The sequence below is a fragment of the Palaemon carinicauda genome, chromosome 1 (genome assembly GCF_036898095.1).
Source record: "Palaemon carinicauda isolate YSFRI2023 chromosome 1, ASM3689809v2, whole genome shotgun sequence".
Classification (NCBI taxonomy): domain Eukaryota; kingdom Metazoa; phylum Arthropoda; class Malacostraca; order Decapoda; family Palaemonidae; genus Palaemon; species Palaemon carinicauda.
The window spans coordinates 187,406,816-187,431,150 of record NC_090725.1 but is presented as its reverse complement, the minus strand read 5'-3'; the positions used below and the strand labels follow the sequence as shown (position 1 = coordinate 187,431,150).

The 24,335-nt window shown below is 45.9% G+C and overlaps 1 protein-coding gene across 6 annotated transcripts in view; it reads left to right on the top strand.

Moving 5' to 3' along the window:
* Positions 1-24,335, top strand: part of LOC137653138 (peroxisomal targeting signal 1 receptor-like) — a 472,440-nt gene that overhangs the window by 152,730 nt on the left and 295,375 nt on the right. For all 6 annotated transcript variants that reach the window (XR_011046415.1, XM_068386531.1, XM_068386528.1 and 3 more), the window contains exon 7: positions 18,931-19,111. Coding sequence is in view for 5 of the 6 variants with exons in the window: in XM_068386531.1 (XP_068242632.1) it covers positions 18,931-19,111 (181 nt within the window). In the remaining variant the exon portion in view is untranslated. The remainder of the gene's footprint in view (positions 1-18,930; positions 19,112-24,335) is intronic.

Below are 24,335 nucleotides of genomic sequence, written 5' to 3'. Positions count from 1 at the left end.
CACACACCCTTCCAAATTCTGTCACTAGTCGGTTAAGCTTCTCTTCTGTGTCTGCTACCAGTACAGTATCATCCGCAAACAACAACTGATTTACCTCCCATTCATGATCATTCTCGCCTACCAGTTTTAATCCTCGTCCAAGCACTCTAGCATTCACCTCTCTCACCACTCCATCAACATACAAGTTAAACAACCACGGCGACATCACACATCCCTGTCTCAGCCCCACTCTCACCGGAAACCAATCGCTCACCTCATTTCCTATTCTAACACATGCTTTACTACCTGTGTAGAAACTTTTCACTGCTTGCAACAACCTTCCACCAACTCCATATAACCTCATCACATTCCACATTGCTTCCCTATCAACTCTATCATATGCTTTCTCCAGATCCATAAACGCAACATACACCTCCTTACCTTTTGCTAAATATTTCTCGCATATCTGCCTAACTGTAAAAATCTGATTCATACAACCCCTACCTCTTCTAAAACCACCCTGTACTTCCAAGATTGCATTCTCTGTTTTATCCTTAATCCTATTAATCAGTATTCTACCATACACTTTTCCAACTACACTCAACAAACTAATACCTCTTGAATTACAACACTCATGCACATCTCCCTTACCCTTATATAGTGGTACAATACATGCACAGACCCAATCTACTGGTACCATTGACAACATAAAACACACATTAAACAATCTCACCAACCATTCAAGTACAGTCACACCCCCTTCCTTCAACATCTCAGCTTTCACACCATCCATACCCGATGCTTTTCCTACTCTCGTTTCATCTAGTGCTCTCCTCACTTCCTCTATTGTAATCTCTCTCTCATTCTCATCTCCCATCACTGGCACCTCAACACCTGGAACCGCAATTATATCTGCCTCCCTATCATCCTCAACATTCAGCAAACTTTCAAAATATTCCGCCCACCTTTTCCTTGCCTCCTCTCCTTTTAACAACCTTCCATTTCCATCTTTCACTGTCTCTTCAATTCTTGCGCCGGCCTTCCTTACTCTCTTCACTTCTTTCCAAAACTTCTTCTTATTCTCTTCATATGACTGACCCCGTCCCTGACTCCACCTCAGGTCAGCTGCCCTCTTTGCCTCACGTACCTTGCGCTTTACTTCCACCTTTTGCTCTCTATATTTTTCATACTTCTCTATACTATTACTCTGCAGCCATTCTTCAAAAGCCCTCTTTTTCTCTTCCACTTTTACCTTCACTCCTTCATTCCACCATTCACTGCCCTTCCTCATGCTGCCTCCAACAAACTTCTTGCCACATACATCACTTGCAATCCCAACAAAATTTTCTTTTGCTAACTTCCACTCCTCCTCTAAATTACCAGTTTCTCTTACTCTCACCTCGTCATATGCCATTTTCAACCTTTCCTGATATTTACTTTTTACCCCCGGTTTTATTAGCTCTTCAACCCTCACTAGCTCCCTTTTACATCCACCTACTCTATTCCCCCACTCTTTTGCTACAACTAATTTTCCTTCCACCAAAAAATGATCAGACATACCGTTAGCCATACCCCTAAACACGTGCACGTCTTTCAATCTTCCAAACATTCTTTTAGTTATCAAGACATAATCCATTAATGCCCTTTCTACTACTCTTCCATTTGCCACTCTTACCCATGTATACTTATTTTTATCTTTCTTTTTAAAAAAGCTAGCACTTATTACTATCTCTTGTTCAACACACATATCTACCAGTCTCTCACCACTCTCATTTTCACCTGGTACGCCATATTTCCCAATGACACCTTCTACCTCTCCAGCACCCACTCTAGCATTTAAGTCACCCATAACAACTACATAATTCCTTCTACCCAGTCCTTCTACACACCTAGTTAATTCATTCCAGAACTCATTCCGCTCTTCTTCACTTTTCTCACTACCTGGCCCATACGCACTGACAAACGCCCAACATTCCCTACCCAACCTAACCCTTACCCACATTAACCTAGATGATATCTCCTTCCATTCCACTACTTTACCTGTCATCCATTCACTCAACAATAAAGCCACACCCTCTCTCGCTCTTCCCCTACCAGACATTTCACCAAACATCACTTCACCCTTTCCTTTCATCTTTGTCTCACACAAGGCCAATACATCCATCCTTCTACTTCTAAACATACTTCCAATCTCACATCTTTTACTCTCTATCGTACTACATCCACGCACATTCAAACACCCCAAAACTAGAGTGCGGGGAGCAGTCACTCTCCCCCCAACTCCATCTCTTTGTTGCTGTCTCACAGGATTTTCTATACAGGAGAGGGGGTTCCCAGCCCCCTCGTCATTTATGCAATATAATACAGAAAAAAATGTTTTCACCTTTAAGGGAAGAAATGATTGGTGCCACTATGGAATTTGAAAATTTAATAAAATTTTCTATTATAGTTTCTGTAAATGTTGGGTATTATCAACACTGTAAAATACACATGGCATGAGTGTTATCTATATAACTCTACGCCTGAAATAATTTGAACAGTCTTTAGGTGACACTCACTTAAAAGGTATTGCACTGGAAGGTGTCAACACTTTTTCCCCATAATTGATAGTCCCAATCAATTCACTGTTCATTGCAGTTAGACGACAGGTTTTAATACACTACCTGCCGCCACCACAAAATTCTTCAACTTATGCACTTGCTTTGCATAATGTTTATAGAAGACTCTGGATGATTTCCATCCAGTATACGACGCTCAAAGTGAAGACGCTCAAATTCCATATACTGAAAAAAGTTCAGTGATGAAGCAATTTTTCTTGGATCGTGACCTGCGGGTGTACTGTCAGAATCCGCTCTGCGAACAAAGTAGGTGAGCTTCGCCCTCAGTTGTTTTAGGGATAAGTTTAATCCTAAGTTTCTCCTTTAACCTGTTAAGCGTCACCCACATGATAAACCATTCACCACGATCTACTCGGTACCGCCTTCAACTGCATATTCCATTCATGACTTTAACTGCCTTTTTCAAGTCGTCAGTCTCGTGACAATACGTTTACTCATATAGTAAGTATAGGATCACCACTTGGCAACACTCAGCGTATGGGGGCTGTAAATTGAAACTTATATGATGTCTGGCAACTATTTTTCTGAAGGTAGCTTGAAGTTAGAAAACTGGTTTCCTCTCAGTGCGCATCGGGCATTCATGCGGAAAAGGTTGTTTGTTGTTCCTTTTGCAATGAGCGGTCTACAGAGTAAGGTTATTTCTTTAGATGAAATAAATTATATTCTTGTTGAGGAATTTGATAATGATAACCTGTTTGATAATGAGAGCACTAGTTCTGAATCCTCCAGTGATGAGTATATTGAAGAAACAAAGTTTTCTTTCGATGCCGAGAGCGAAAATGACTTCTCATTTCCGGATGACTGGACAACGAGATTTCACAAAACTATATAGGAAAGGAAACGCCGAGAGAGAGAGAGAGAGAGAGAGAGAGAGAGAGAGAGAGAGAGAGACTGACTGACTGACTTGACCCTTTGCTTTTGTTGCTGATCCTGTCGTAAGATTTACGATTGAAGATAAAAAGAGCCCATTAGAATATTTAGTATTATGTAGCCTTTTGAAATGAAATAATTGTAGTTTGTTCCAACACGAAGTACTTACCTCGAACTACTTTCTTAGGAGTATCTGGGATCTCCTCCCATCCGACCAGAGTTTTGTGTAGTTTACCCTAAACCCATTTTCTATGAGGGGTAACCTCAGGCGGAGTGATACGTGCCCTGAGGCTAACCCCGGGTCAGAGAGCATGCCTGCTCAGGTCTCGACCTCTCCTTAATCCCAGTGTGACTTTGTGTGTCCCACTCGGTACCCACGTGGTCCCATTGTGCTTTCTCTTTGTGCTTTCCCTGTGCGCGCTTGTGTCTCGTAGTGCTGCTCCTTCATCATGGAGCATCCTCACCGTTATCCTGGGCCTATGGCCGGCAAATCGTGTGGAGCGTTCCTCTCAAAACCTGAAGTTGACCCGCACTCTTTGTGTTCCTCGTGCAGGGGCAGTGTGTGTTCCCCTTCCGCCACGTGTCCGGAGTGCGAGTCGTGGAATGAGGTGCAGTGGGTGCGGTATAGCACCAAAAAGAAGAAGGCGACGAAGAAGTCGCCTAAGAAGCCCAGCGTCCCTTCCTCCCTTGCTTCGCCGGGCGCCTCATCTGTCCAAGCTTCTCTTCCAACCTCCCCTACCCAGAGTAGGGGACGAGGTAAGTCCGTTGTGGGGAAGAGGCCCGCGGCTCTTCCCCAAGAGTCTGACCTTCAAGACAGTGGTGTTGTGGCGTCGTTCCAGGCGAGTGAGGAGCCTGAGGGAGGGGCGGGAGTGTTTTCCGGAGATGGTGGCCTGGTGCCAGCAGGTCACGTCTCCTCAGATGACCCCATGTGGGGGAAAAATGTTACTAATTCCTCTCCAGCCTCTTGGGCATGTTTTTCAGGCGGTTCAGCAGCCGAGGGCGACGTCGAGAAGGAGCTTTCCCCGCCGTCGGACCCCATTGCGTGGGTTCCCCCTAAGACGCCCTTCAGGTCTCCGATGAGGATGGAGGAAGACTTCGGGACCTGGTCACCCACGGGAGAGCCTCCGCGCCCCCCCCCCCCCAGCGCCGTCGGCCGTTTTCCCAGAGGTGTTTTTGCAGGCGTCGTCTCCCACAGAGCGTCGCAGGAATCCTCCTACACCAGCGAGGGAGGCGAGGTCTTCGAAGAGGGCCTATAAGTCGTCGGTCTTCTCAGTGGAGGAGCTTTCCTGCTCTTCGGAGGACGAGGCGGTGAGGAAGCTCTGGAGACGAAGGGAGAAGTCTCGCAAGAAGTTGTCGCGTTCTTCGCTCCCCCTCGAGGTCGCACCACGAGAGTCGGCGCCCAGGATCCCCCAAGAGCAGTGAGTGGGTGATGGTTCACCGCGACAGGTTGCTGGAGCTAGCTGCGGCGCCGGGCCCTTCAAGTTGGCTTCCGAGGACGAGCTCCCCGGATAGATACTCCTCCGGCAGCAACGGCACCTGACGGAGGGACTCATCATGGCAGGTTCCAGTCGACAGGCGTAAGACCGCGAAGGTTCCGGCTCCATCTGCCCAGCGGAGAGAGTCGCCCCTTCAGTCTGGCAGCCGAGTCCTGACCTCCAAAGGCCACCTAGCTCATCACGAGCGCAGCCCTCGGCTTTCCTCGACGGGCAGGCTCGCAGAGACGAGAACCTCCGGAAGAGATGTTGGACCCAGGACAGAGGCCCCCGTCCCTACGGCGATGCCCGTCCTTCGATGTGAACCCCCGCGAGAGTGTCGGTTCAGGACTCCCCCACGTGCGAGGTCCTCCGTTGGAGTACCCCCGTCACATGTGTCAGCGCGCCCGTCGGAGGATCTCGACGACCATGGAGAGGGGTCGGCAGCGTAGGTATCGGCCTATCAGAGGGTGATAGGCCTCATCAGAAGCCACCACAGACTGGACGTGCCGGAACCCTCCTCCGAAGATGCATGGCGTTCCAGCCTCAACAGGATAGTGGACGTCCCGGTCCAGCAGCGCCCCTCCTTGGCTCTTCCTTTAACGAGGGACGTTAAGTTGGGAAGAGCCCATGTGGACAGGATGGTGGCCAACCACGCCGAGGCGCCCAAGAGCCAGAGCGCTTCCAAGCTGCTCCAGGGCCTGAAGTCCCAGAGCAAGTTCTACCTCCCAGAGGGACAGCGAGCAGGCGCCTGTGCACTGGAGCCAGCACTCACCGTGTTGGGGCAGGGAGCCTCAGAAGAAAGGGCGTCCACGGCTCCGATCTGCTTCTCTCCTTCGGAGGCGGTCATGATGGAGGAGATCTCGAAGAACTTAGTCAACGTCTCCTCCTGGCTGGACTGGTGGGCATACAGTCATCCTACGACCTGACCGTACCGGAAATCCAGGCCTTACTCAAGGAACTTATCAGTTCGGGAGGTAAGGCCTTGAAATTCCTATCCTACCAGTCGCTAGCCCTGTCCGCCAACTGGGTCCTACGAAGGAGGGACACCGTCTTAAGCAAGCTGACTAGGAGGCTTCCGGACAGAGAGGCCAGATCTCTGAGGAACCTGACCCTGTGGGACGACACGATCTTTCCCCCGAAGGCAGCGGAGGAAACGATGGAGAGAGTTCAGTGGCTGAAGGAACCGTTCGAGACCAGGCCCCACCCGGTCAGAAGGTCCTCCGTCGACGCACCTCGCCCTCCTCGGCCCGCTCCTAGCCAGCCTAGGAGAGACAACTCGGCGACAATATGGTCCCAGTTGTCTCAGCCCTCCCGTAGGGGATCAGCCTCGACTCAAGCCGCCTATAGGCTGTCGTTCGCGGCGTCCAGAAGAGGGCGCTCAGGCCGCTCCTCAAGGAGAAGATCGGGAGGGAGGCCCCCTATTCCTGCCGAAGCCTCACGTGGGGGGATGCCTCAAACATTCTTGGCAAGCATGGGAAAAACACGGAGAAGACCCGTGGACCGTGACAGTACTGAAGGAAGGGTACAGGTTGCCCTTCCTAGTGGACCCTCCACCTCTGATGCCAGACCAGCAGGCGGAGTGGCTAGCCCCCAAGGATCCCTTGAAACAGACAGCTCTGCAGGGAGAAGTCTCGGCGATGTTGGCAAAAAGGGCAATGAAACCTGTCCAGGACCCAGGTCCGGGGTTCTACAGCAGGCTGTTCCTGGTGGAGAAAGCGACAGGAGGATGGAGACCAGTCATACACCTCTCAGCCCTCAACAAGTTTGTCTGCAAGACCGACTTCAAAATGGACACTCCGAAATCAGTCTTGGCGTCCTTGAGAGAAGGGGACTTCATGATGTCAGTAGATCTCAAGGATGCTTACTTCCAAATCCCGGTTCATCCCTCCAGCAGGAAGTACCTACGGGTAAAATGGGAGAACCAAGTGTTGCAGTTCAAGACCCTCGGCTTCGGGCTATCCACTGCCCCCCAAGTCTTCACAAGGGTCTTCACAACGATCTCAGTCTGGGCACACGAACAGGGCATTCGCCTGATTCGTTACCTGGACGACAGGTTGTTACTTTCAGCCTCAGAGGAAGTACTGAAGGAGCAAGGCGCGATGTTGCTGCGGTTCTGCAACGTTCTGGGGATCACCATCAACCTAAAGAAGTCCCAACTGATACCCTCCACCAGGACGACCTACCTCGGAATGGTTCTGGATTCCCAGTTAGTGAAAGCCTTCCACTCCGCGGACAGGCTGGACAACTTAGACCAGGTCCTCCACCCCTTCCTGACGGACCAACCCAGGAGAGCAAAGGACTGGCAGAGACTGATAGGACACCTTGTGTCATTGGAGAAACTGGTCCTCCAGGGCAGGCTAAAGCTCAGGGAGGTCCAATGGAACCTAAAGGAAAGCTGGAACCAAACGGATTCCCCCCACAGAGTGGTCCCGGTGTTCCCGAAGACGAAACGGGTCCTAGAATGGTGGAGCTGCAGGACGAACACCCTCAAAGGGATGCCCTTTGCAGCCGACCCTCCAGAGAGGCTTCTGTTCACGGACGCATCGAAGGAGGGGTGGGGTGCCCATCTCATAGGGAAATCAGAAAGAGGGAACTGGACAGCCCTAGAGAAGACCCATGTGCTAGAGATGAGGGCAGTACAAAGAGCGTGCCAGGAGTTCGTACACCTACTCCGGGGAAACACCGTGGTGTTGATATGCGACAACGCCACGGTCGTAGCTTACATCAAGAAACATGGAGGCCTAAGGTCGAAGGAGCTGTGCGTCCTCACGTTACAACTTCTGGAATGGGCCGAAGTGGAGGAGATCAGAATCTCAGCGAGGTTCATTCCAGGGAAAAGGAATGTCCTCGCCGGCGGCCTCAGCAGGATGGGACACTTGTAGGGTCCGAATGGTCTCTGCACCCGGAAGTAGCCAGGTCCATCATTCAGAAATGGGGTTCTCCGGTGATGGACCTCTTCGCAACAAGGCTGAACATGCAGCTCCCCGTGTTCTGTTCTCCTGTACCAGACCCAAAAGCGGCGTTCGAGGACGCCTTCCAACATCCTTGAGACAATCTCGACGTGTACGCTTTTCCCCCCTTCGGGATGCTCAGGCAGGTCCTCAACAGAGTAAGAAGGACGGACAACCTATGGATGACTTTGGTAGCGCCCTGGTGGCCGGAGAGAGAATGGTTCGTGGACCTAAGGGAGTTAGCACAACAGCCGCCCTGGCCCCTTCCGGACAGGCCAGACCTTCTCCGGCAACCACACTTCCAAAGATTCCACAAAAATCCTCGATCCCTTCGCCTTCACGCATGGAGGTTATCGAGCGCCTCCTGATGAGGGAAGGCTATTCGTCGAGTACAGCAACGAGGATGTCGGGCTACCTGAGACGGTCATCGACAGCTGTATACTAGGCTAAGTGGGCCACCTTTACCAAATGGTGCACCACTAGGGACATCAGGCCCCTGAAGGCCTCCATCCCGCAAGTAGCGGACTTCCTAGTTTACCTCAGGGATGTGGTCAACATGTCCATCCTAGCCATCAAGGGAGTCTGCGCTGCTCTGGGCCAAGTTTTTCTCCTGAAAGGCATAGACCTGGGTAGCTCCAGACATATCTCAATGCTCATTAAGAGCTTTGAGCAATCATGCCCCCCGCAAGCTGTGAAGGTGCCACAATGGGACGTGGCAAGGGTCCTGAAAATGTTATCCGAACCTCCGTTCGAACCCCTGAAAGACATCGTGGACAAGGATCTCACTCTCAAGACGGTTGTCTTGCAGGCGTTAGCGTCAGCTAAACGGGTAGGCGAGATTCATGGTCTGTCCTATGAAGTGGCTCACTCGAAAGGTTGGCGAGAATTCACGTTCAAGTTCGTCCCTTCCTTCGTAGCTAAGACCCAGAACCCTGCCGTGTGGGACCCCAGATTTGAAGGTTTCTCAATTCCGGCAATCCCCCGGTTGGACGACGTGAAGGATTTGCGCCCGTGCCCCGTCAGGGCAGTGAGGAAATACTTGGAAAGGACAGCAAAACTCCGGCCCGGGATCAAAAGTCTTTTTGTTTCCACAGGCCTCGTGAAGAAGCCAGTCTCGAAGATTACCATCTCCTTCTGGTTGCGGCAGGTCATCATTAGGGCCTACAGTAAGGCAGGAATCCCCCTGCCGGGGAAACCCAAGCCCCATGACATTAGGGGCCTGAGTACTACATTGGCTTTCGAGAAGAATATGGCAGCGGGCCAGATCCTAAGGGCAGACACCTGGGCCAACCAGTCTACCTTCACGTCTCACTATTTGAAGGACTATTCAAGAAGATCCCTGGACGGGTTCTCGATAGGTACCGTTATTTCCATGCTCCAAACGGTTTAAAGGCTTAGCCTCAGTGATAACCGCGGGTAACAAGCACAAGAGACACAGGTTCGTTCCTTAAATCCCCTTGTACCTTCTTTCCCTTTTTCCGCTTCAAGTGGGCTCTGAGAGGGCCCTGAGCCAGAGACGAGTACCTCAACAAGAGGAAGACATGTTCCCTATGATTTCTTGCACAGGTGAGTTTCTTAGACGCCAAGATGGGTTTTTGTGTAGTTTCCTCTCGATCAATTTTCTATGGGGTCAACACGACCTAGCCTCCTTTCTAGGTCTCTGGATTTTCTTAAGCACGGTCTGAAGAACTTGTAGGGCCATGCCCACCTCCTAAAGTATAAGTCTCCTAAGAAAGTAGTTCGAGGTAAGTACTTCGTGTTTGAACAAATCACAAATTTTAGGTAATTTGTATTTTTCCTAACAGTATTTACCTCGAACTACTTTCGGGTAATGGCCCACCCTGCCTTCCCCGAGTGTCCCCTGGTATCCTTAGGGACCTTAGCTGTCAAGAACTTACTGGAGGTCGAGACCTGAGCAGGCATGCTCTCTGATCCGGGTTAGCCTCAGGGCGCGTATCACTCCGCCTGAGGTTACCCCTCATAGAAAAGGGGTTTAGGGTAAACTACACAAAACTCTGGTCGGATGGGAGGAGATCCCAGATACTCCTAAGAAAGTAGTTCGAGGTAAGTACTGTTAGGAAAAATACAAATTACCTAAAATTTGTGATATTAGTTTTTTTTTTTACTCCACCATTTAATTAATATCCCTACTTTTAACTATAAATACAAATTATAAGCATAAAGAAATGATATTAACTTTGAAAAATTATCATTAGTGAATTGACCGCACAGGGCAAAAAAAGGGTGACGGTACGTTAGCGGCAACCTGGTCCAGGGGGGGACGCTTAACAGGTTAAAGAGCTGTCCTCCCCTGAAGTCTGAAGTTCTTCGAAGATAGACCTTTAGACATTCTACTGGACACAGAGAGACATCTTCCTTCAGAGGGCAGATTCTCCAGGGACCCCATCTCTTAGTGGATAGCTCGTTCTTAGCGAGAAAGGTTGGATCAGGAAAAAGATTCAGTTATCCCACTTCTGTGAACTGAATATGGCCTTCGTTTCTGGACAGGGCCACTATTTCACTAACTCTAGCCCCTGAGTCTATAGCGAACAGGAAAATAACTTTTTTAGTTAGATCCTTAAGAGAGCAATCTTCATTGTTCACTGTTGAAGCATGATGTAGGACCTTGTCCAAGGACCATGAAATGGGCTTCGGAGGAGCTGCAGGCTTAAGTTTAGCACGTGCCTTTGGGATCTTGTTAAAGATTTTGTTCGACAGGTCCACTTGGAAGGCGTATAGAAGAGGTCTAGTCAGAGCCGACTTATACGTAGTTATCGTATTGGCTGCCAGACCTTGTCTATAAAGGTGGATAAAGAAGGACAGACAAAAGTCTATTGAGATTTCTTTCGGTCCTTTTGCTTTGACGAAAGCAACCCACTTTGTCCTAGACAATTCATATTGTCTTCTGGTTGACTTGGACTTGTATTCTTCTAAGAAGTCTATACTGCCTTTTGAGATCCCAAATCTCTTCTTAACCGCTAAGGTGAGAAAATCATGAGATGAAGGTTTTGGGTTCTCTGTGATGAATCGAAGACAGTCGACTTCTGTACCTGTTGAGATAGTGCTGGGTTCGGTAGAGGGACCAGCCTCAGCTCCAGTTCCATTAATTGAGGGGACCAGTTGCTCTTGGGCCTCTTGGGAGCCACTAGAGCTGCCGTTCCTCGGAAGGATCTCAGCCTGTTGAGGACCTTCATTAGGAGATTGGTCGGAGGGAACAGGTAAATCCGGTTCCATCTGTTCCAGTCGAGGGACATGGTGTCCATCGCCTCCGCTAGAGGGTCCTCGTATGGGGCTACATATCGAGGTAGTTTCTTGTTGTCGCTCGTCGCGAAGAAGTCGATCTACAGTTCCGGGACTTGTTGTAAGATGAAGGCGAATGAGTCTGCGTCTAGGGACCATTCTGACTATCGGCTTGAGCCTGGATAGAGCGTCCGCTGTCACGTTGTGGAACCCTTGAAGGTGAACTGCTGATAAGTGCCATCTTTTCTTTTCCGCCAGACGGAAGATGGCTAATATCACATGGTTGATATCGGGCGATCTCGAACCTTGTCAGTTCAGACATCTCATTATCACTTCGCTGACCAGGATTAGCCTTTTGTGGGCTGATCTGAGCGGGGAGAGTTTCTTCAACGTCAAAAGGACTGCCATGGCATCCAAAATGTTGATGTGAAAGGTCTTGAACAGAGAAGACCAGGTCCCTTGGACTTTCCTTTGATGGGAGTGACCTCCCCATCCTTCCGTCGAGGCATCCATGTGGATGGTCACCGATGGTGGAGGTGGTTGCAAGGGCACAGTCCTCTTTAGGTTCTTGGCCTTCAACCATGGCTTGAGAAGTGATTGTAGTAAGGTCGGTATCGGTCTTCTTTGATCTCTTCGAACGTTTGATGTGTATCTTCTCCAGACTCCTGAAGCATCTTTCAGTTGTGCTTTTAGCACTGGGTCTGTCACTGCTGCAAACTGGAGAGAGCCCAGTACTCTTTCCTGTTGGCGTCATGAGATCCTGTCGGATTTCAGTAGTCTCTTGACAGATCCTACAATCTCTCTCCTCTTCCCGGGGGGAATGGAGAGATGGTGTGACTTCAAGTTCCAATGGATTCCAGCCATTGAAACTCCTGAGCTGGAGAAAGTCGAGACTTCTTGATGTTGATCTTGAATCCCAGATGTTCCAGGAACTGGATCACTTTCTTGGATGCTTGCAGACAAGCCGTCCTGGATGCTGCCCACACCAGCCAGTCGTCCAGATACGCTGCTACCTGAACGCCTTTTAGGCATAGTTGTTGAACGACTGCGTCTGCAAGCTTTGTAAAGATCCTTGGGGCTATGTTTAGTCCGAGGGGCATGGCTCTGAAGACTTACTTTTTCATCTGTAGCCTGAATCCTAGGTAGGAGGAGAGGGGGCGGTTGACTGGAATATGCCAGTAAGCATCTGCCAGGTCTATTGAGACTGTGTACGCCTCTTTTGGTAACAGGGTCCTTATGTGCTAAAGGGTTAACATCCTGAACTTGTTGTTCTCGATGAACTTGTTGAGTGGTGACAAGTCCAGAATGACTCTGAGCTTTTCTGAGTCCTTCTTGGGAACACAAAACAGCCTTCCCTGGAATTTGATGGACTTTGTCCTCCTTATTACCCGTTTGCTCAATAGTTCTAGGGTATATTCTTCCAGTAAGGGGGTGGATTATTGGAAGAATTGAGGAAATAATGGTGTAGCCTTGCTCCAGCTCCATCCAAGTCTGTTCTTGATTAGGCTGTGGGCCCAAGGATCGAAGGTCCAACGATCCTGAAATTGTTGGAGCTTCCCTCCTACCTGAAGTATCTCATTGCTTCTGTTTTCTGGAGGATTTACCTCCCTGACCGTGTCCTCCCTTACCTCGTGAGGGGTGTTTTGAGGAGCCCTGTCTGGAGCCTCTACCTTTAGGACGAAAGGTAGTGGTCTGCCTCTCAAACGCAGGGTTGAATGCTGGTGACTGGGCAACCAGCTGTTGAGGTACCATCTGGAAAGTGGTTTGCGGTTGAGCACCACTTTGGGCACCGTGGTCATGGTGACTGTGGGATGTTGTTGCTTGGCAGGCTGAGAAGGTAGTCTAGGTCTCTTGGTCTTCCTCTTAGGGGAAGACTTCCCTTTGGATGACATGCCCCACTTCTGGAGAAGGTTCCTATTCTCCGTGGTGGCTTTGTCAACTACCTCCTTGACCACTTCATTTGGGAAGAGGTCTTTACCCCAGACATTGGAAGCTATCAGCTTCCTGGGTTCGTGTTTTATAGTTGCTGCAGCGAACACGAACTCTCTGCATGCTCTCCTGGCTTTCATAAATCTGTACAGGTCCTTTACCAAGGTAGCCATATGCATCTTGGCCATGACCATGTTCATATCTGGGGTGCTCTTTAAGCCTGCGCACATCTCCATACAGTTCTGTAGGGATAGGGATGCCGCTAGTCTTTCTTTCATCTCTTGCTCCCTACGCAAGAGAAAGTCTGACAGCTTTGGGAGATTCTCGTTGAACTGACGTCCAGCGATATCTACCCCCAACTTCCCAACTGAGAAGGTAAGGTGGATTTCTTTCCAATCCTTTTCCTCCATGGGCAGGGCTAATGACAGAGGTCTACACTCTTCCAGTGTTGGACAAGGTTTGCCTGCCTCTACTGCCTTGACAACGGCTTTAAAAGCCTTCGATGTAAAGAGGAAGGCTATTGAAGCTGGAGCAAGAAAGGTAGGATGTTTCTTGCTCAGGGCAGACACCTTAGAGTTCGTGTAGCCCACTTTCTTTAGGCTGCTCGACAAGAGAGCCTGTTCCTTGTCATGGTCGAATACCATGGCCTCCTTGGGTTCCGTCTCTTCCTTCGACGCTGGCTCCTGCTTCAGTCGAATGAAGCAGTCTGGGTAAGCATTGAAGCTTGGCCAGAATTGAATGTCATCAATAGGGACGGCTCCCATCTTCTCCGAAATGTAGAATTTGCCGTTGGTGATCGGCATATACTCTGCATATTTCCAGGGATTAGTTTTGGAGCAGGGTGGGAGGTCTTGGACTCTGAGTCTCTTGTGTGATCCACGGGAGGCGGAGAGTCGAGCTTCACGGAGCTCTCTCAAGTTTCGCTTCCCTAGCTTCGCCTTGCTTGCGAATGCTCTCCATTAGAGCCGTAAGATTGGCCAGTGCCTGTCTCTTGTTGTCTGATGGAGGGGCAGAAGATGTTGAGGGTAACGGCTCCAGTGCCGGGACCGACGGAAGGGACTCTGACTTGACTTCATCATATTCATCCTGAGGTAGTGTAGACTCCTCCTCGTGATCATCCTTGAGAAGATCTTTCTCAGTGTCCGTGGACACTTCAGACATCCTTTCCTCCTGGTGGATGTCCAAACCTTGTAGTGCGTCACTGACTTCCGTCTCGACGGCAATCTGGACGCAAGGTATTTCAGGTCGTGCCTGGGGTATGACAGCTTCAATACCCGCTTTAGGGAACACCAAGATGCGCATCCTTTCATTAGGAAGGTACGGTCTTGTAGAGTGCTTTTGGAACCCACGTACCCATCTACGCAGCTTTTCTCTTGCTGCATCCCTCGACTCCGCTGATTTGGGGTCATCGAAACCATCATTAACCAAGGTCCGGCATATGTTGCAGCCTTGGGGGTCCCAGTACCGCAGGGTTTCTTTAGTGATGGTGCAGGGGTCATGAGACCTGCACCCTTTGTGGCCACAGAAGTCCTTACTCCTGTGGTTGCAGAAGAAATTGCACTTCACTAGGTCCTCCTGTAAAGAGAGGAAAATTAAATGAGTATGCGGTTGTTTATCTCACATGATAAACAATTTATGTAAAATATTAATATTTTAACCATTATAGCTTAGGATAGTCAAGCTAGAAAGGAACTAGGAAAGACACATACTTGTGTTTCCTGTCCAGCCAATTGCTGTGACCTCCCCCAAAATTAAAGCCATACAGTTTTCCTATTCAGGAAACCCAAGAGAAGGGTTCTAACCCCCAGGGCTAGATAAGTGTATCTAACACTGACCCTTCTTAAGTTCTTTAATATTGTGGGGTAAGTTGTTAACTGATTAACTATCAGTGTATTGAAAGAAATGTTTTCTTTCGATATAGGATTGGTCTCAACAATAGACGGTGCAAGGATACGTAGGGTAAGTTGGAAAATAACTACTGTATAATATATACCATAGTTTTCTGTATGCAGTATAATCTATACTGCAAATATACTGGCTACTGTATAATCATATACTGTAATTCAACCGGCATGTTGCCGGCTAGGTTAGCACCTGGCGGAACGATCCAGCCGGCGATATTGGCCGCCGGCTTGTCGCCGGCTGGGTTAGTACCTGGCAGCACCGGCCCGTCGCCGGCTGGGTTAGTACCTGGCAGCACCGGCCCAGCCAGCATGTCGCCAACTGGGTTAGTACCTGGCATTACCGGCCCAGCCGGCGACATAGTACCTGACGGCACCGGTCCAGCCAGCATGCTGTCGGCTGGGTTAGTACCTGGCAGCACTAGCTGAGAGAGAGAGAAAGCATGGAGTGAAGGGCTACCTTATCAAATGTTTAAGTACTTAATCTTACTGCCTTCCTCCGGAAGGAGGGTTCAAATGGAAGGGGAGAATGTATCATTCAAGCTTCCATCCAACCACAAAAACTCTTGTCGGCCACTGCCGGCTTCGGGGATGTGGGTGGCAATCCAAGAGAGGACTGAAGAACACTCGACAGTAGAGGGGTCTCCCACCGGCAGCCGTCACAGCCGGCATAACCTTTCCCGGAGTCTTGCGTCCATAAGGCTGCTTATGTTGGAGCCTGGCTGGCACCTCAACCTACCCGGCAAGCGGTGAGATCGTAGGACGACGGCCACAGGGTTGCGATGGCTAGGCCTTCGCTATAGGACAGAGAGGGGCAGGGAAAGGGTCCTGTATTAAGTGTGGAAGAAGGCAGCAAGGTTGCCGCCACTACCACACTAAGGAGAAACTCTGTTTTGGTATCGACGCCATCCTAGGCTGCAGAAGAATATCTATTCTTCAGCCTAGGGTCTTCCAAAACAGTGTTAGGAGAAGGCGGCAGGATTGCCACCACTTCTAAACAGGGGAGAAACTTCGTTTGAGTATCGGCGCCATCCTAGGCGGCAGAAGAATATCTTATTAGAGAACTGAAGAACACTCGACAGTAGAGGGGTCTCCCACCAGCAGCTGTCACAGCCGGCACAACCTTTCCCGGAGTCTTGCGTCCTTAAGGCTGCTTATGTAGGAGCCCGGCCAGCACCACAACCTACCCGGCAAGCGGTGAGATTGTAGGACGACGGCCACAGGGTTTCGATGGCTAGGCCATCGCTAAAGGACAGAGCGGGGCAGGGAAAGGACCCTGTATTAAGTGTGGAAGAAGGCGGCAAGGTTGCTGCCACTACCACACTACGGAGAAACTCTGTTTCGGTATCGGTGCCATCCTAGGCGGCAGAAGAATATCTATTCTTCAGCCTAGGGTCTTCCGAAATAGTGTTAGGAGAAGGTGGCAGGATTGCCACCACTTCCAAACGGGAAAAAATTCGTTTGAGTATCGGCGCCATCCTAGGCGGCAGAAGAATATCTTATTAGAGGACTGAAGAACACTCGAGAGTAGAGGGGTCTCCCACCAGCAGCTGTCAGAGCCGGCACAACCTTTCCCGGAATCTTGCGTCCTTAAGGCTGCTTATGTAGGAGCCTGGCCGGCACCACAACCTACCCGGCAAGCGGTGAGATTTTAGGACGACGGCCAAAGGGTTACGATGGCTAGGCCATCGCTAAAGGACAGAGAGGGGCAGGGAAAAGGTCCTGTATTAAGTGTGGAAGAAGGAGGCAAGGTTGCCTCCACTACCACACTAGGGAGAAACTCTGTTTCGGTATCGGCGCCATCCTAGGCGGCAGAAGAATATATATTCTTCAGCCTAGGGTCTGCTGAAACAGTGTTAGGAGAAGGTGGCAGGATTGCCACCACTTCCAAACAGGGGAGAAACTTCGTTTCAGTATCGGGGCCATCCTAGGTGGCAGAAGAATATCTATTCTTCTGCCTAGGGTCTACCGAAACAGGACTAGTCTTCTAGACCGCAGGGGAGAAGGTGGCCGCATCATACTACCACTTCAGGTGCGGCCTAGGGAGGCATAGCCTCCTATGCCGGCAGCTGTAAGCCGGCAGGGGAGTGACTACTCGCTCTGCTGCTCGGCCGCCGGCAGAAAGACTGAATACTCTGAGGTTTTGTCGAAAACCAAAGCCGGGATACTCGACGGCAAGCGTGGGAGACAGAAAACAATAGCCTAGTCAAGCCGGAATGACCACTCTATGGCGAGACCAAGATAGGGTTGTCGCCTATGGCGGCACTCAGAGGGAAGGAAGGATTACTCTTAAATCTCCACAGGAGACGAGTATCGAGTTGTATAAATAATTCTAGGAGATATCTATCTCCCGTTGAATTGATAAAACGATACACGAGGGTAAACTGGTATCAAGTATGAATTTATACCGAAGGGGGCGAGATTTTGGTTACCTAAATCGCCGAAACTCTAACGTATACGATCGACATAAGGAAGAGGAAATATATGCATGAATATATATATTTTTACCAGTATAATTGTGCCTAAATAGCTTTATAATTTATTAGTGCTATTACAACCGGGAATGTCGTTCTGCTAACTAAATAACACATGCTTCATGAACGACAGCGCCCATGGTGCCTCCGGTGATCGACCAAGCTCCGAACACATAAAATTACTCTAATTTCTCTGTGAAGCAGGAGCTAAAAATTATACACTGTAAAGAATAAATGCTCAACTTTCCAAAGGCAGAAGGAGCTGGAGATTGCATGATTAATCCTCAGATAATCGATCACAAACGTTAGAGCAACAGGGAAAACCACCGTGCGAATTCGCTACAAAAATAGGAATAAGCGCCATCTTGGATACTCGTAATAGTACGGGAGGAAGGGTAACCTTGATAACGGCTCCCCTTCTGTTTTCGCCACTCTAACCCCCTCGAAACGAAAACGCTATTCGGGGTGAAGATTACTGTGTCGTATCAAGATATACGTCCCCTTATATTATGCGATATCCTTAGGAGAAATTTTAAGGATATTCGCGCCAGGAGTTAGAATTCTGGAGACCTAAAGGTCAATTCTCTGGGAATATCACTGTAGCCAAATACCCCTTAGAAAGCTACCAATAGGAACCTTCCATCAGGACGACATGGCTTGAGCCCAAAAAGTAATGTTTGAGTGTATGATATTAAAAGTGCAGTTACATCTCTGAAATTTTGTAAGAATATTGCTTTGAAAAGAATTTTACTGCTATTTAGGGCATGCCAGTCAGTATTTGCTAAACAGTATCTTGAAGAATTCTGCTTCTGTTATCAAGATTACTTGGATTTCAGTGCCTTGGGGATTTGGTTTAATAAAAGCTGAGTTTTCATTAGTTTTATTAATGGATGAATTTGATTACTTATTTAGAAACACAATCTGGAGTGTAAAGTTATAACCTTAGTTGTAATGGTTTGGGACTGAGCACTAGACTAAGAGGTGAGTCTGGTGTATAAGTATTTTTTATGACTTTAATATTCTTATATCTTTCCTCAATGATCCTCATCCGTCAGAATGTGTGAGTTTGCGATATGAACATCAGGGGAGTATAGAAATAAGTGGAATTTTATCAATAAAATTTTCTATATCTATACTCGCCTGATATTTCTATACATACAGTACCTACCATCTTACCCACTAACTAATAACTAAAAAATGATACAATATTAGTTATGACTTTAAAACTGATGAGAGCAGATCAGGCTAAGCTTTGCCTTAAGTTACCTTTATTCACCTTGAAGGGAAGATTGATTCATTGATTGATTGATTTTAGATTTTCTGGCTTCTGGACATCAAGGGTCATTGATGTCGATTGAAGGAAAGAATGGGAAATATATAGTTTTTTGGGGTAACATCGCTGTTAAGTTTGGTTCAAGGACAAAGTAATATGAATGCTATATCATGTAATAAAAGAAATAACAGATTTTTATATTAAAATTCCATTTTTTCAGTTCATGAAATTTATAAAGAAGCTGGGTGAAAACTCAAAGGGTGATATAAATAAAGATTGGACAAATGAATTTATATCCTCCAACACATCAAAGGAAAATAATTTGGCAGAATCATGGAGTACTGAATTCACTCAAGGACGAAAACATCCATTACATGAACAGTGGCAAAAGGAATTCACAGGTATTTATGTATTTTTGTTCACTTCCATGACTCAGTCAGAAATGGCTAGTAATTAGCTGGAATACTTTTATAGCAACCAATTGTACATAGAGAGGTACATAAATTGGGAATTACATGTACCTATTGTATTCGGATGCTGTATGATATACTGTACAGTATTGCCATTACGTAATATCTAGTCTAAATACTTACTTTCAGAACTCTTACTGCATGGTGGTTTGCTACCAGTCAACAATAGAATTTTCTACACTTGTCATTTTTACTTTTAGTGGGGTTATTGTTTAGCAAGTACAATCAGATCTTACTGTTTACAGAAGCTAGGAAACCAGAGATACCAGCAAATACTGAAGTACTATGAATAATTTATGCATCCATTATGACACTCCTAGACCACATTTACTTATATAACTAAAAACATTTGTATCTTAACTTTGAGAAAAAAGTAATAAAGTACTGTAGTATTCATATACAGACAGTCCCCAACTAACGAACACAATAGGGACCGAGAGTGTTCGTAATGCGGATTGTTCGTAAGTCGTTAGTGTTAAATTTTGGTGTAGGGTATGCGCAACCTAACTCAGATGTCTACGATTTTCAGCCGTAGAAGTCAACAAATAGCCCCATTTCATATAAAATAGGTTATTACAAATATATTACTTTATCATATTACAGTAGTCTGTATAATACTGTAAAGTTCAGTACAGTATGTTGTTGTTAGTCTCATGAAACAAAAACACGGCATTCTATTACAACAGCTGATTCATTCTCTCTCTCTCTCTCTCTCTCTCTCTCTCTCTCTCTCTCTCTCTCTCTCTCGTTATACAATACTTACATATAGATGAAGAAACTAAAATTAGTTTTCTTAGTGTCAATTAAATACGAAACGAAAAAATTATGCCGAGTCTACATCCATTTCAATCGTAGCTAAAAATACGGCATCCGATTTCATCAGCAAACCACTATTTTTTGGGAAACATCATTTTATTCTAGAAAATTGCTGCTCTTTAAATAGTTAATTGCACATTAAGAAAGCGTGTACTTTTGTTTTTAAATTTCGGGTGTGTTTTAAAAATCGAGTATTGTTGACATCTTTTTGTTTTACTTTATGCCGAGTCTACATCCATTTCAATCGTAGCTAAAAATACGGCATCCGATTTCATCAGCAAACCACTATTTTTTGGGAAACATCATTTTATTCTAGAAAATTGCTACTCTTTAAATAGTTAATTGCACATTAAGAAAGCGTGTACTTTTGTTTTTAAATTTCGGGTGTGTTTTAAAAATCGAGTATTGTTGACTTCTTTTTGTTTTACTTTTGGCTGTGATCAGATCAGCTGACGTCTAGCTGCCGCTGTTGAGAGCGTACGAATACACTAACAAATTATCGTTTATACCATTTCTTAACTTATTCAAACCGTCTATTTAGTTGATATTACATAAGCACCAATGTGTTATAACCTATCAATTTTTTTGTTTATTACATTTAAAACAACACACACACTCACTCTCTCTCTCTCTCTCTCTCTCTCTCTCTCTCTCTCTCTCTCTCTCTCTCTCTCTCTCTCTCTCTTTAAAGATCGGGCTAGTACTTGCTTCTTCTCATACTTTTTATTTTAGATGGTTTCATAATTGAGGGGGGTACAAGTTGACTTATAACTGAAGTTAGGAAAAGTATTTTGGATATGGAATGGACAATCATCTTTAGTAACAGTTTAGAATTATCGTAAATTATCATTCTGTCATTAGCGGCAGTTTGTTATTGATGATTAAACGCGCCCCCCCCCCAAAAAAAAAAATAGTTTTCCTACTTTGCTACGTATGTAGGATTTTATATAGATACGGTAAATAATATTTGTAATAACATATTTACTAAAAGCTTTTAATATCATTATTTATCACTTTCATCATGCACGTTTAATGCCTTCGTTTGTTTATTATGATGGAAGGTTTCCGTTTTAGGCGGCGACATAGAGAAAAACATTATATAAATGGCATTCATTTAATTTATTTGGAAGTCCTAAGAAAAATTAAGTAGAACATTGGTAATAACAAAATCAACATTTAGTCAATACAAGTCGGGAGTGGCGCTAATTTCAAAATTTAAACTTGCGATGAAATCTACTGATGTTTACGAACATGTTTGGACTTCCGTCAATTTGTGTTCGTATATCCGGATGTTTGTAACACGGATGTTCGTATCTTGGGGAGCGTCTGTACAGTATATAACACCAAGTACTGGAAAGATTTCACATTTAGATAAACATTAATTAGAAAAAAGTCATTATTAAGCTAAGTGCGTGAAAATTCACTTTTATAATAGTAGCAGTCTGAACTTGCTCTCCTCTCTTATGTAACTAGAGTACTCTGTGCTATAAAAGTGTGAATGCGCTTTAACTGAAAAGACCAAATATATCATGGTATACTAAATTTTATAACAAAAGGAGAGTAAGTTGAGACTGATATAATTAATGGAATTTTCATGCCCTTGTGTAATAATATAATGGCTTCTTTTCTATCAAGGCTTATTTTGTATTTGGTGTAATATAATTGTGAACATTTTCCTTAAATATTGGATAATGGAATTCCAAGGCCTTCCCACAAAGTCAAATTCTGGAATAGCAAACCCACAAATGGTAAGGCCTGCCTGTATATATAATGCTACACAGTACTGTATAAATAATATTTTTACCAAGCTAATCCTGCATCATTTCCACTTGTCCGTGATATTAGAGCTGTGGCTACCTCAATTAATTTTTTCCACCATATGAACTTTATGAGCTCTCAAAATATACGGGTTGGAAGTCCCCTAAAGTTTTCAAGTGCCACTACCTAAAACCTTTAGAAGCTCTTAGATTTGCCACAGTAGCTGCAGGGAATATAGTTCCTCCTGAAGGTACTGAGTCCTAATCACAACGTCTTGCTCTGTCCTCTTTCCCTCCTGCCTAGCTTACCTGTTGTTCCTACCTGTTTTGTTACTATATACCCTTATGGTGTATTATTTTATTATTCCATTGTTCAATTTCACGAATTGTTTTCATTACACTTGTTCTTAATCCCCGAGCTGATTTTATTTTGCATTTTTGATTACCAAGCTGGATTTCCTCTATTCATATCTGTTGAATTCTACCTACGGGTTTCATTTTTGATTGTTTACCATGTCTATTTATCACTGTCATATACATGTTGATCTATTTTTACGGGTTTCCACATCCCTCTTTTTTTATATTAAACTCATCAGCTCTGTTATTTTGTGTTATTCCCTCTTCAGGTAGTTAGCCATATTGGGTCCCCATTCTCTGGTACGATTTCACTGGGCGGCACGGGTCGGAGCCCAGAAAAGGGATTTTGACGAAGGAAAAATCTATTTCTGAGCGAGAGACCCGTGCCGCCCAGTGAACCCACCCGTCCCTCCCTGCTTGGGCCCCAATCTGGGGTGCTATAAGGAGTGACGTCACTGGCGTGGGATTGCTAGTAGTAGTAGGATGTTGAACGGCACCTCGCTGTTCGGGGATGTTGACAGGAGATATCTAAATGGTGCGAGGCCTCTGGTTGTGATTTATTCAACGCCCCAGTAGTATACCGACACCTTATTAAGGTGAGCGAGCTGGGTTCAACCTAGCATTCCTATACAAATTTTTCTCTGGTAAATTCATAGCAGTTTTTACCTTAGAAATGATGTTAAAGGAGCATTTCACTGGGCGGCACGGGTCTCTCGCCCAGAAATAGATTTTTCCTTCGTCAAAATCCCTTTTTTACCAAATAGAAGGCAGAAAGGTATTCAAAGAGTATTTCTTTTTCATAACATAACTCGGGATATGGTTAAAGTACTTAAAGTATTAACAATCATCATGGCAATAGGAATTTTATCCTTAAAAAACAGTAATATTGTACAGCATACTGTATAATATTCCTAATCAGAATCCTGTGTATACTATTTGTTCCTTCGAATATGCAAACCTTTTGCCCTTTAAATTAGAGAATGTCTTAAGGAGAACTGGAACAGTTGATGAAATTAACGGTACACAGGCACAGTATTCTATCTGTTTCCTTATTTTTCTTTAATTTGGATCCTTTGTTGGATATCAATAGGATCAATTGGGTGATTGCATAAGTGGATGCCAAGGTACAAAGAGATACTGGGAGGTCGTTTTCTAGGAGGACCCCTGTTTCTACTCGCAATCTAGTGTTTAATTTCTAGATTAATCAACTCCAAGAACTACGTTTTGTAACAGTGGTAGGCCATAAGGATTCTGCTCCATAAGATGTACTGGCTGAAATTCCAACAGGACTTGCAAACCTTATAGGAGATTGCTATAATAGTCTTTTACAAGTTTTCTTTGTAGGAGGAAGCCTGTTGCACTTTTATTAGATTAGGGAAAACCTCTATCTAGATCCATAGGTGCTGGCTGTGGGCAAGGAAGGCTACCGAATACCTCTCTTCTCCAATCCTTCCTTGTCCAAGTTACTAATACTGTTCCCAAGATAACTATCCAGTTCAGTAGTTTTGAAGTTATAGATTAGCCAACTTATAGAGAAAATGCTATGGCCAACATTTTGAGGAAAATGCTAAAGCAAACTTATAGAGGAAAATGCTAAAGTAAACTTAGAGAGGAAAATGCTAAAGAAGAGGTTGTGAACTCATCTCCTGTTTTTTTTTTTTTTTTTTACAACAGGTTATTCCAAGTTTCCGTAGCTTTGTGAGGTTGGAGACCAGTTTTAGATGTCTCAAATCTTGACAAGTTTACAGGTCTAACCATGTAATTGATGGAAACACCCTCCGTAGTACTGTACTAGAGGCAGTGAAGAAGGGAGATTGGATGTTTTCAATAGACTTTACAGATGCTTACTTGTACATCCCTATTCATGTACATTCAAGGAAATTCCTTTGGTTCTTAAGTAATTTGCAAGTTTACCAATTAAAATGCCTGTGCTTTGGTTGGAGGATGGTTCCACAAGTCTTCACAAGGACAATGGCTCCTTTTTCCAATTGGATAAGGTTTCTGGGCATGAAAGTTGTTTAATACTTGAATAACTGGCTACTTGTGAACACTTCATTACAAGAGATTCAGGTTCAACAAATTTGGGTTCTCAGGTCACTGCAAAATTTGGGAACCTCAGTCAGTTTGGAGAATTATTATTTGATCCCAACTCAAAAGATTCTATATTTGGGGGGTGATAATAGGAACATTTCCTTATCAGGTTTTACCATCGGAAAAGAGTATTG